This window comes from Cygnus atratus, chromosome 3 (genome assembly GCF_013377495.2).
Source record: "Cygnus atratus isolate AKBS03 ecotype Queensland, Australia chromosome 3, CAtr_DNAZoo_HiC_assembly, whole genome shotgun sequence".
Taxonomy (NCBI): Eukaryota; Metazoa; Chordata; class Aves; order Anseriformes; family Anatidae; genus Cygnus; species Cygnus atratus.
Window position 1 is genome coordinate 33,716,806 of NC_066364.1, and position 13,618 is coordinate 33,730,423.

General features: G+C 39.3%; 1 protein-coding gene across 7 annotated transcripts in view; it reads left to right on the plus strand.

The window, feature by feature from the left end:
- SENP6 (SUMO specific peptidase 6) overlaps positions 1–13,618 on the plus strand; it is an 80,372-nt gene that overhangs the window by 8,742 nt on the left and 58,012 nt on the right. For 4 of the 7 annotated variants that reach the window (XM_035543148.2, XM_035543149.2, XM_035543152.2 and 1 more), the window contains exon 2: positions 12,044–12,137. The exons of the other annotated variants lie outside the window; for them this stretch is intronic. In XM_035543148.2, coding sequence (XP_035399041.1) covers positions 12,044–12,137 — 94 coding nt within the window. The remainder of the gene's footprint in view (positions 1–12,043; positions 12,138–13,618) is intronic. 7 annotated transcript variants of the gene reach the window in all.

Below are 13,618 nucleotides of genomic sequence, written 5' to 3' on the forward strand. Positions count from 1 at the left end.
TGATGACAGAATTTAATACGACGATCTAACAGAAAGATTATTCAAGAGCCCATTAGATGAGAATTCAAACTATGCAGTGGATGGTAGGTTTCATGTTTGCAATTGCCTTTGTAATTTCTGAGGCTCACTTCTTTTGGAAACACTGCAGTCCATTGTAATTGTATTCCTACCATGGCTTACTGCTCAAGAGCCACCCTAAGGGTCCTTTAAAATTAAGAATAAATTTTTAAAAAATAGACCTCTGGACCGCTCTGGTCCTGGTTATTATGACTGCATTTGCCTAGCACAGTTGGTTGGTATGCGTTCAGGTGAGATTACTAGATGCTGCCATAAGGCAAGTTGGTAGTAACTGAATCTTTACCTGATGGATACCAGGAAAAAAAAAATCTCTATCATGCATGTAGTCAAAAAGCTGTTTGTCGTCGTCTAGTGCAGTGCTTGCTAGATGGAGAAGGCACTGCGCTTGTTTGGAAGAGTGACTTGGAATAGAAAGGACTGATAGAAACCCAGAACACACTTCCCTAGATCTCAATAGTTTTTTGATGAAGATAAATGCAGGCTGCATGTTCGGTTGAAGGTGGCAGAAGCCCATATCTCCAGCTGTAGGATAGTCTCTTAAAAGCTGAGTGTTGTGCTTCAGTTGTCTTTTGAGTGATAGCTCTTGAAAAGCAAGTTCAGAATTGGGTGCAGTTAGCAAGCTGACATGTGTTATTTTTGTTATATTAAAAATTACTTGATTGGTAGTACTTCCTTGTTTTCACTGCCATTAAAAGTAACGATTGAGAAAATGTTTGTTTTTCCAGGGATGTTAGGTTTTGTTTTTTTTTAATTATTATTATTTCTTCCTTTTTAAAGAGAATTTTAGCATACTGTGGTTTAGTTAACAGTTGTCACTGTTCCTGAAACTCGTTGTTAGGTCTGGTTAACTTCAATACTTGCATTACAAAAATTTGTGTTGTAAACGTAATGATGCAGTTGCAATGCTCTGCCATTTTAAACCACCCCCCTTGCAGCTGCTAATCTATATTGTCTCAGAGGAAAGAAATAGTGTGAAGAAGCTAGAATTCCTTTCCGTGGTGACGCAATAGAGAAATTTGCAAACATGTTACTGTGTTGATGTTGTCTTTGTGTGTGTGTGCACTTATGCTACAATACTTTCTTCAAATTTACTTAAACTTTGCGTAATGGGATTCAGTAAAGATCCTTAAATGTAATATCTAAGCTTACATTATACAGCCAGTGGAGCCTGCAGAGCTGTTGGGTGACCAGCTGCTCGATGTCTGCTGAGCTGGTCTCTGGTTCCCTTGCCTTACAGCTTTGACCATGGAATGATTTGGGTTGGAAAGGACCCTTAGGATCATCAAGTATCCATCGACCTAACACCATCTGATTGCAAATGGACTTGAAGTCCATTTGAAGTCCTCTTGAAGTCCACAGAGTGCATCTAATGCATGCAGGAGGTTGTTGTCCATTCTTGTGTTGCACTTCTTTGATTTTTTTTTTTATTTGTTTTTAAAAAGACAAAAATCTACTTGATATCTAACTGTGCATGTGTGCAGGGTCATTTTGTAACCGGTAGAAGCCCCCAGCTGTGGGGCCGTACGGTGTGGCCCTGCAAGTCACCGCAGCAGCGATTTGCAGCCGGGCCAGGCGTACCAGCTCGGTGCTGCTGTCAGTTTGTCCTGCCGCCCCTCCCAGGGCCTGGGCTTGTGCAGCTTTGCTTGTGTCAACACCGGCGCTTCTCTGGCTTCACAGCAAGTTGGCTGGAGGAGCTAAGTTGGCAGAAAACTCATTTTAGAGGAAGAAAAAGTGTTGGTGGAGCTAGCCTGCACTAGTTTTCAGCCATATTAGCAATCTAATCCAGCTGACTGCCCTCTTCTATGGGTGTGAAGGCTTGCCAGTGTCACAGGAATAGGGGAAAAAAAAACAGGTCTTTGGCCTCTACAGAAAGGTAAATGCAAACTGTTCTCATAGCCTAGAGTTTAAATAACTCTTTCATCCTCCTTTCATCCTTTCCTTACTCAGATTTTTCTGAGATGTGCCCTTTTCATTTGACCAAGTTATTGAGGTTTTCTTTGTTGTTTTCTTTTTGTGTGCTTTTTTTGCTGTCCATTTCAGGAGGATTTTGAACAACTGACAGCATCAAAGAAGTGTCTGGCTTTTTTCTCCTTAAATTACGTTTTAGGGTTTCTTCTTCTGTCATATCTTTGCAAGTTATTTTCTTGTCATGGAACCTTTCTGGACTATAGTTTTACAGGGGGGACAACACCTGCCCAAAATCCTCTTGCAAAGTTTTCAGGATAATTCTAGAAGTGTAAATAATATAAATTCTTGTGTTTTTTTTCCTTCTTTTTAGTTATATAGGTCTAGTGCTTTATTTCAATCTGAAGTTCCAATTATTGCATCAAACCTGGAAACCTTCTTGAAGCGTTGGTTGCCTGATTTCCAGGTAGTTAGGCTAGACGGTTAATCTTACTGTATCTGTAACTGCCTTTCAGCACTTTCTAAAAATAGGTGGCTGTTTGTTTAGTGCTGCTACATACTCTGCTGCACAAGCTTAGCTTTTTTATGAAGATGGATCTCACAGTGCATAACGAAGTCTGAAATCAGAAGTGTGCAAATCAGATGCATAATCTACTGTTTCCTGCCGCGTTTTTCTTATCTTCTAAAACTCTTCCAGTATTCAAAACTTGAGATCATGTATGATTAATGTCACATAGTGATTTGCCACAGGAATCACATTCTAGAATTCTTATTCAAGTGTCATCCTCTTTGAAATGGCTTGTTAGCTTTATATACTTTCATATTTTTAGAATACATTGGCAGTTCAGAAATTGTCCCTGCTCTATCCTAACCTTTTATTCTCCAAATTTTCTTAAAAAATGGGAAAGATAGATACAGAGAAAATATCTGACTATAAAAATACTGAAGCTTTCTCCTTTCTTTCTGAATTTTTAGTGTGTTTTCCATCTAGCAACACAGGTCTTACATTGCTGGATCTTTTTGCCTTTTGATGTTATTTAACTTCTGTGGAAAGATTGAGTAGGTGACAGGCTTACTGAGAGAGAGAAGAGAAGGAAAGTGATGGAGATACTTAATTCTGGAAGCATTTGTGATGATTGCGCAGTTCCTTGGGAGAAGATTTGTACCCACAACTGATTACTGTTTTGAGTTTTGTTTTACGATCACATAGGTTGGGACCTGAGTGGCCGCTGGTCGGAATTAGGTAGGTTGGAATCTCCTGTCCAAACCAAGACCTATTCCCCCCCCCCCTTTTTTTTTTTTTTTTCTTAAGTCTGAGTGAGCCCAGCTCTTTCATCCTCTCCCTGTATGCCCTGTCCTCAGTCCCCCAGCTGTCCTGACAGCCCTCGGCTGGACTTGCTCCAGTGTTTCAATGTCTTTGTTACACCGGTGAGTGCAGAACTGAATGCAGTACTCTAGATACGCTTTCACAAGTGCACTATGGAGAGGAAGAGTTGTTTCTCTTCACTGCTGACAGAACTTTGTCAGCTGTCTGGCCTTCCTTGCTGTGGGGCTGCGCTGTTGACCTGTGTTCAACTTGCTGTCTGTTGGAACCCCCAGATCCTCCTGAGAAGCTGCTCCCTAACCAGCCAGCCCCCAGCTGTGCCGCTGCCCAGGCTTGTTCCATTCCTGATGCAGGCTTGCATCTGTGATCACGGATGCTTTTGTTGAACTTAGTACGGGTCTTGTCAGCCCATTTCTCCAGCCTACCAGGTCTCTCTGAACAGCAGCCCTGGCTTCCAGTGTATCAGCTGCTTCCCCCGATTTAGTATTGTCTGTGAACTTGCCAACTGCACTTGACCTCAACATCCTGAGTGTTAGCAAAGACTTCAGGCAGTATTGGCCCTGGTACTGATTGCTGAGGGATGCAGACAGCTGGATTTGTCGTCATTCTTTGATGGTGCTGGTTTCCATTTGGTCCAGCTAGTTTTCCACTCTCCTTATAATTCACTACTTATTCCATGTCTCTGCAATCTAGATAAAAGGTCCCTGTGGGAGACCATGTCAAAGTCCTCGCAGAAGTCAAGGCATGCAACATCCATTGCTCTCCTCTTACCCAAAGAACCAGTCCTCTCGCAGTGAAGTGCAGACAGTTTAGTCTGCCACAGCTTGCCCTTAGTGAATCCATGCTGTTCATTCAACTTCTTGTCCTCATGTAGCTGAAGGATTCCTGGAGGGATACGACCCATACCATTCTCTGGGGTTGAGGTGAGGCAGATCAGCCTGTAGTTCCCCGGGATCATACTCACGGCCTATCTTGAAGATAGGTATGATGTTTTTCCGTCATTGGGAAACTCTCTCAATTGCAGTGACCTGGTAGAAAAGTGTCCTAGATACTGGCACCCTTCCTCAGCAGATGCCTCGTCTGATCTTTTGGGCTTACGTGTGTAGAACTGGCTTAAATGTTTATTAGTTGTACCTTCCTTGACAGCGGATGGTGCTGTGTTCCCACAGATTCTGCTCGTAGAGCTGGGTACTGGGAGGTTGGAGGGCAGAACTTAGCACAGAAATGGGAGCAGGGGGAGGAGGATTGGGTTCCTCGGTCTTTTCTGTGACTTTTGTCACTAGGTCCCCTGTGTCACTGAGCAATGTGTCCACATTTTCCTTAACAGTCCTTTGTCTGCTGATGTAACTGAAGAGGACCTTTAGAAGTACTTCTGTGCTGTTTTCTGATTGTATCCCAGTGGCAGCCTTCTCTGCTTCTCTGTTGGGACAGTCAGTAGAAGGGGTCAAGGAAACATTGGCTGTCTGTCGTATGGTTACCACTGCTGTCTTACTGGAAAAACCATCAAAGAGGTTGTAAAGAAAACATGTACTTCAAAGCTGTCCTCCTTTGTTAGTTGTTGTTATCAGTTCTTCTCAGAAAATGGTAAAAGTTCAGTGAGTGATCGTGCTTAAGCAGTTCTGTGTTGTTGGTTCCAATCATTCTGCACAATCCTCTGTGCTGTAAGGAGCACAGTGCACATGGAAGTTCTGGAGGGAAAAAAGGGCTTTGGTCAGGACATGCAGATGCTTTTCCATCTTGAACTATGTACCTCTTACAAATGCTTTTTCTTCTCAATTTTTCTTTTTGGTCTTGTAGTGGATGCTTTGTGTTTATCATTGGTTTTCTGTTCCCATAGCATTCCTAAAAAGTTTATTACTATTTTCGTGAAGTATCTGAGAAATGAAGTTGCCTTCATGTGTAACGTACCAATGTTGTGTCCATACTTTGTATCCTTTAGATAGCATCGGAGGTTTACCACTGAACTATGTACTTCGTGGAGTATCTCACTATCAATTTGTAATTGCTGCCTACTCCTGGAAGTGAGTTTGCATCGTTTTTGCATCTCTGGGTAATTTAGGAAGAAAGGTGAAGCATCTTTTAAACAATAGACCTCTGAATGTTTAGCTATAAATGCAGGCTAAGCTATGCTTCCATGGAGATTTTTTTGGCATCATTAGTGCCTAAAACAGTCTGGTCCTGTATACCCCTTACCTCTGCTGTGCAGTCACAGCTGTGCTGTGGTGGTGTGGCTGAACAGGTGGGAGCTGATACGCCTGAAAAATAATTCCGCCACACACACAGGCACAGAGACATGCGTGTGCGTGCCTTTTTTTTGCCCAAATTGGTCCTTTTCCCAGGCCTGCTCTTGGTGAAGAAACATCTGGGCTGCCATATGCAGGGTGCAGGGCAGGAGCAAGGATCCCCAGCTTTTAGGAAGTGAGGGGGGTGCGTAAACCAGTTCATGCAATGCTGCTACAAAATAATGACAGTGCGGCCTTACTGTGGTTAGACAGTTGACATCTCAGAGCTGATCATATCAAACCTGGAAGATAAAAAGCTAGTTTACACAGAAGCCTATCTGAAAGAGTAAGGAAACAACAGGGAAAGTAAAAACAACTATAAATTATTCTAAATTAGTCACGTTTTTATGAATAATCGTATTCTCTTATCAATACATGTGACGACTTCCAATGAACAACAGATTAGCTCAGAAGCATTCTTTATACATTACCTAAATATGAGTGTGGATGAAGGGAATGAGTCTGAGTGCATCTAAATTAATTTGCATTTTTTATGTGAATGCTACAGTGTCTGCTAAGTTGTCTGCAGTTGTGATGTCGAAACGTTTGTAAGATAAAGCTTGTATTATTTCTGGTTTTAGACCAGTGTAACTGGGGAAAAAGTATGTAAATTTCAGGTCCTCTGGAAAAACTCCTTAGTCCCAAAGCAAACCTTTGGTTTAGGTTTTATGTGCAGGGTGTTGCTTGGACACACAGAAATACATGGGATCTCAGCAGACTAAAGACTTGTAAATGCTTCTGGGTGTTGTAATAGAAACATTAAGGTCTCTGGCAATCAAATGATAGGAACAAATTGCTTTCCTAGAGGAGTTAAGGCTGTTCTTCGTGTGACCAGTAAGTGTGTGTGGTATCACATCTAGAACAGTATTAGAGGTATGCTCTTCTGGACAACCATAATATAGATTCACATGGAATGACTGGCCTTACACCGCAGAGCACAAGACATACAACCAAATCTTCCAAAATGCCATCTTCTATTGGACACTAGCGCTTTACTAAGTACAGCATATGCCATTCCTCGCTTCACTGTTGATGGGCAGATTCATTTATTTTCTTTGCAAATGTGCAACTTTGCTCTCATTTCATAGAGATCCATTGCGAATATTTTTTTTCCTCTAGCTTAGGAATTGTTCAACATTGTTGAATGATGGAAACTCCTGCTAAAGGAGTTTACAAAACTGTGTCAACACTCGGTAACTTAGAGAGGTTAATCTGCTTTCTGCTGTTCTTCCTGCATGTGTACTTTGTAATCCAAAATCTGTTAATTGGTTAAGTTTTAGCCAAAAAGGCAACACGTAGATTTTTAAAAGGATGGCTTCAGGATGTGGTTAAAAACAAAAGATTGAATAAAAACTGAAGTACGCTATTCCAACAAATCTTGTTTAATTGGCATTTAGAAAATGGCATGTAAATGATAATTATTTTAACAAGCAGTGAGATACATTTGACACACCTGTATAAGATGTCCACTTAAATTCCATCTAGTTTCTGGGGGCTCTAATCTTCCAGCTCGAAAGGGAGCTTGTAGTGAGAGGAATAACGATTTGTGCTTGATAGTGAAATCTGTTCCAACATGCTGCCTTTCTTGGGCAAAGGGAGAGTAATTGACTTCTGTTGGCTAAGTCTCTTATGGCCAGGTCTGCTTATTTGAATATTTTCACCTTCTGGGTGTGAATCTGTCTTACTGGCAGATGGTAGTATTCATATGCATACTACCAGAGCCAGTATACTAGTAAAAACTGCAACGTACAGGTTGCAAATTCAAGTCTTAGAAAATAGTTTGAAACAGCATTTCTGACACATGACATCTTACCGCTCTTTAAAAATACAAAAAACAATCCTGTATAGAATCAGGTCCCAAGTGACCATTTAGATCAAGTAACTTGGGTGAACAGTCTAGTTGAGATGATGATGTACTTCTGGATTCATATTTTTGGTAGAGCCAGGAATGCTAGAGGATGTTAAAATTGATCCAGAGCCGAGAGAGCAGAGCTGGGGTTCCAAGGGTGTTCTTCTGTGGACAACTGAGCTGGTCTACAGTGATGGACTGGATTAGTGCACAAACAGGTTTCTGGGTTTATGACAGTAGATGGAATCCATGACAACTTGTCTTTTGGGTACAGAGATGGTAAACTTTGTAAGATAGCTGAAGATCTGTAGAGAATGCAGTAAAAGAGCTGGTAGTATTGATCCCTGTGATAGAAAACTTAGCGCCTTCTGTAGCAAGTGCAGGACCACAAAACCAGCCAATGTCAGAAAAAAAAATGTGGGGAAGACGGATTAACATACGTATTTCTTCTTAGAAGAGGGAGTTCTGTGCAGTGAGATAGATTTTCTCAGAATGAAAATAGAGCAGGTCTGTTGGCACCTAAAGAGTGAGGGGAGGCTGATAGAAGTGTAGCAGCACATGGTTTGATGTAACGTACATTCAGTACCAAATATTTTGGCCCCTACTGCGGCTGGTAAAACTCAAACAGGAATGCAGGTATAAAAGAGTAAGTGCAATAGTCTGATCTAAACATAAGAAGCACAAAAAAAAAAATCCCGTAAGAAAAGTGTTTACCTTATTTGTATGAAGGAACACAGAGAAATATATCGGGTAAAATGGGAGAACTGGAAGCTGGCAGAATGAACTTGAAATTAGAAGGAAAATAATTAAACATTGTGACAAATGGGGGCTAAAGGAGAACTAATGGAGAACAGATAGTGTTGGCTGAACAGTTACTGTATGTTCCGGACAACGTTCAAGTCAGATCAGACTTAAATGGCTCAAAAAGCTACATGGGATCCAGATGGATTCAAGGACTCAGCTCTGGTGAGGCCACACCTCTGGAGATGAGGAGGCTAAGGGGAGACCTTACTGCTCTCTACAGCTACCTGAAAGGAAGGTGTGGGGAGCTGGGGATCAGCCTCTTCTCACAGGTAACTAGTGATAGGACTAGAGGGAATGGCCTCAAGTTCTGCCAGGGGAGGTTCAGGTTGGAAGTGAGGAGACATTTCTTCTCAGAAAGAGCAGTCAGGTATTGGAATGGGTTGCCCAGGAAGGTGATGGAGTCACCGTCCCTTGGGGTGTTCATGGAAAGGTTGGACGTGGTGATTAGGGACATGGCTTGATATTGGTGGTAGGGGGATGGTTGGACCAGATGATCTTGAAGGTCTTTTCCAACTTTAATGGTTATATGACTATAAGGGAAAATCTAACACCAGAACTACTGATTACTTGACCAGGGTGATGCCAACCGTAACCTGTTAGAAATTTATAAGCTGGGTAGATAGTGGACACTGATAGCAGAAGTCTTGATGAAACGTTGCCTTTTGGTTCTCCTTCTAGAGGAAACCCTTGTGCACAAAAGGAAGTGACAGTATGCTTCATTGATTCTCTCATGTGAAATTGTGACTCCAGGATGTACTTGTTCTGCAGAATGTTGTGAGTGGTGGCGTTGGAAACTTTGCAGTATGATCATATATTAAAGTGCATAATATCCTGTAAAGATGCTGAATTTCTAAACCTGGAGGAAAATCATCCACTATAGAAATGCTTAATGCAAAAGAAGACTAAAGAAACCCTTAAAATTCTTGAAAAGGAAGTAAAAGACACAGCCAGAGGGTAAAATATTTGCAGGCAGCTTGGGAGTTATTTAAAGACGCCGTATTGAAAGCTTACAGCAAATGCATGCTGCTTATTTAAATAGACTTCAAAAGGCCCCCAAAATGTTGGCATGGTTACACAGCAGGATACGGGTAGGTGTCTGAAATAAAACATTGTTCTTCTTAATTTTTTGTGTGAATGAGGAAAATAGAGATTAATAAAAATACAGGTGAATTAAACTTAAAAATATAATGTAGCAGTCAAAAAAAAAAAAAGATTAATAACTCCCAATTAGTAAAAACTAATGGTGAGTCTTTCTTCAGGCTCAGCAGAAGAATTTCTGGAGTACTTGTAGGGTGTGTAGACATGGAAGCTATAAAAGGAGGCTTTGGAGAAGATGAGGTCAGTCGAAAACCAGAATTGCTTGCACCCACTTCAACAATGCTTACAGAGGTCTTCACGCCAGAATTTTTCTTAAGAAGGAATATGATAGAGTTATGTCTCAAAACGAAACATCAGCAGAAGAAAATGTAGTACATCAGGCAAACAATGAGCAAGGCAGCAGGATGAAGTGGCATTTATCCAAGTGTTACAAGAGGACCTTGAGGATAAAGCAGGAAATGACCACAGCACGTTACTTGTTGGTTAGCATCGTCTTTCTGCTACTGGTGGAGAAGGTAGCTAGTATGATACCACCTTTTTGAAAAGGTAGCAGGGGGTATTTGAGGAACTTCTCATCCGTGACCTTTGACCCTACGACCCAAATTTATAGAAAGTTAATGAAGACCAGAATTAATTTGGTCATTCCTTCTGTCATTTCCTTTACCAAAGGCTTTTAGGGAAGCTAAGCTTCCTCTGGATAAAACGGAAGTCTTACATCTTAACAACTGACAACAGATGGATAGAGTGCAAAAATGGTTCAGTTTTTTAATAGAAGGAATAACCAGTTGAATTCCACAAGGATCTGTGTAATGAATGCGCAGGTAAAAGAAAAAGGGTTTGATGGTGAGGTGGCAAAAGTTTGTAGGTGTTGCTAGCTTTACTTGGGTTAGTATAATGGCTTGCGACTTCAAGCAAATTGCAGATGCTCAGGATTTGCATCTTGTGGGTTAAAAGTCATATATGAAATTCAGTGTTGGTACATACCAAGTACTGCAGGTGAGTGCGAAATGGGTAAAAGAATGATTTGTCTAAATTGTTGTACACCGTGATTAGCTCTGAACTGGTTCTTACCTATCATGAGTGAAAGATGGAAGTATCTAGTACATAACATCAAAGCAGATCTCCATAGTAGTGAAAATAGCAAATCCAGTCTCACTATTTGTTGGGAAAGGAATAAAGAACAAAACAGAAATACCATGCTGCATCTGTAGAAATTCATGGCACATTGGCATCTTGAATGTTTCTTGTAGTGTTGGTTACTGCTCTTCTCCATCTCAAAAATGATACAGTGGAGCTAGAAAAGGTTCAGAGAGAAGCACTGAGGGTGATTTAAAGGTATAAAACATCTTTTAAGTGAGAGAAAATTAAATAGACTAAATTTTGTTTGTTTTCTGCATGGGAAAAGGATGACTGTGGAATAGCACAACAGGGATGTATGCAGTCATGAATGAGTAGGGAAGGATTACTTATTACTGTCTTCTCTAGTACAAGAACCAGAGGATTGAGGATTGAAGTACTACATAGAAGCAAAAGATGCCAGATTCAATCAGGACAAACAAAAAGGGGAGATATTTATGTAATGTGAAGGAGGCACTATTTACTGCAAGATGCTGTTGATTCTATAAGGTAGTATTGATAATAATAATAATAAAAAAAGCGAGCAGGGAAAACAATAAAGCTCAGCAAAGGCTGACAGACATAAAAATATAATCTCATCGTCTGTGGCTCTGGAAGTCCTTGGTAGGTGCAAGTAGCTGGAAGCTGAGATTGGTTGTGATCGATACTGCATTGTGCACTGTTCATACTTTTCCCTAGACATCTGTTGTTGACTATTTTTTTTTTCTTTCTAACAAAGTATGGCGTCACATTCATTATTTTTAAATGTATTTCCAACTATGTAGAGAAAAACATAGTAAGAAAATACACATTCAAATTGCACCAGAATCAAAGCTGCTGTTCAATTAGTCATAGAGAATTTGTGCTGAACAGCTCTTAGCCCGGTTTTGGGGGCCCAGGTAAACGGTGACTTAACCTTAATGAGTACTGCTGACATATTCTAGTTCTCCTTCACTTAAAAATACCCTAATATCATATTATAAGAAAATCTCCATACTATTAGATATTGCAATAGATAAATTGGAGATCAGATATTGCGTGAATGTTCTCAGGAAGTTCAGGTTCTCACTTAATTGATTCTAACCCTCAAATTTCAGTTAGCATCAAACACTAAGTCGTGTTGGTGTCAGATGTTGGATTTAAAAAAACATGTTACATTTAAATTGTATTTGGGGTAGTTGAAAACTGTTGCTTTTATATGGAAAAATTAAATACGTTTGGAAACTAGACATTTAAACAATAAAGATAAGGAGCCTTTGTGCATGTCGCATATAGTTCATATCAGAAAAGGAACCCTTAAATTTACAGTTATCAGTAAAACAGCTGAGTACCTCACTTGATAATTTTAATAGTGTGCTAACCTACTGCATTGCTAATCCAGATATTGACAGATAATTACTTGTATTTATCTAGGAAAATGACTCGCCACTGTGTTGCTGACCTTATTTTCTCAAATGGTAGTTAAATGTTGACATCAATGAAATAAATATTTGGGGAAAATATGTACATCTGGTTTACTCCTCTAGTTTGTGTTGATTAATAACCCAGCCTGAAATCAAGACTTATCTTAACTTGTTCTCATTTCAGCTTTGGATAGATCACAATCCAAGAGAGATGGAGGTTTTAAAAATAATTGGAGCTTTGATCATGCAGAAGAAAGTGAAGGAGATGCAGAGAAAGAGTAAGGATGCTTTTATCTAGGCTATTCAAAGTATAAGTGTCTATTTACAAATAAATATTCTTTTGTAATTTATTAATAAGAAACATTATAATATCTTTAAAATGTCAGTGATTAAGAGAATTATTTGGAAGAAGTGATTATTTTAACTAGTTTTACAATATAGAAAGTGTATTATAATGTAAATTTCATTGTCAATGTGGAGTTCACAACATAGAGCACAGTACACTTCAGAAGTGTTGCTACTGTCTTTAGAGCTACTGTAGAAGTCTAAGGAATGCAGACTAGAAATGCATTACATGTAAGCTAAGGAAATGGAAAGTAGTGTTTCAGCTTCTTATAGTGGTGCTGTTTTTCAGTACATCACAGTTATGATTAAGGTATTTACAAAATTGTGCACCAACAGATAGTTAAAAAAATTGTAGGGTTTTTCTCCCTTGTGTTTATCTCAAATGGTAGAGTTAAGGCTGTTTGTGTTCCCTGATCATTTATTTTTTTTACTTAATATGTTTGGATTTTTCGTAAAAAAAAAAAAAAAAAAAAAAAAAAAAAAATTAAAAAAAAAAATTAAGTATAATGTGTGTAGTTAGAATAAATCCTCTGTCCTTGTAACATTTTATTGTTACTCGTATGCTTTCTCATTCTTAAAGTATTTAATGAAATGTTAAAAGAACAAGTTTCTTGTATGAAGAATGCATGTTAAGTTCATTTGTTGTTATTAGCCATTTGAAGTTTAAAACTAAATTTAAAAAGCTAGAGTTTCATCATAAGGAGGAACTGAATCCCATGGTTAAGTACAAAAATAATTCTTACGTGGGTCTGTAGCTTGACCTCTGTAATAGTCTCAAGAGACCACCATGGAGTAGCACTGTAGTAGGTAATACCCTGCAAAGTACTGTGTGCAGAGGGGAGATAGGAAAGTGGACACTTAGGCTGCAGCAGCAGGCAGGCTATACTGTAGTCTTAAAAATAATAATAATAATAAAAAAAAAAGTGATGTTTCAGTCATTAAAAAGTGAGTTCCAGGAGTTCAGTGAAGTGTGAGTTAAGACATTAAGAACTTTTGTCAAACCAGAACTGCATCAAAAGTTAAGGCCAATTTTTAAACGGCTCTCAAACTAGGAGCGCTTTAGTTTTATAAAATCAAACATGATTTTTTTTCCTTAGCAGTTTTACATCCGTTTCTAGTGCACAGTAATATGTTTTAAGTGTGATGGTAGTACATACAACAGAGGTCTTATTTGCATTTTACCTGTCTTCAGAAATAAATAACTCACATATGTAAGCGTACCAGTTCGTTCTTCTAATCATTTACTGCTGTTTTCCATCTGTCTCCAGCTGATACTGACTTAAGAGCACAGAATGAGATACATACAGAGAATTATGTTTTTTTATTAAAAAAAGTCTTCTGAAAAACTGATTATGGAACATATGTTTTATATAATGGTAACTGATTTTAAGATGGTATTTCTGAATGATTTTTC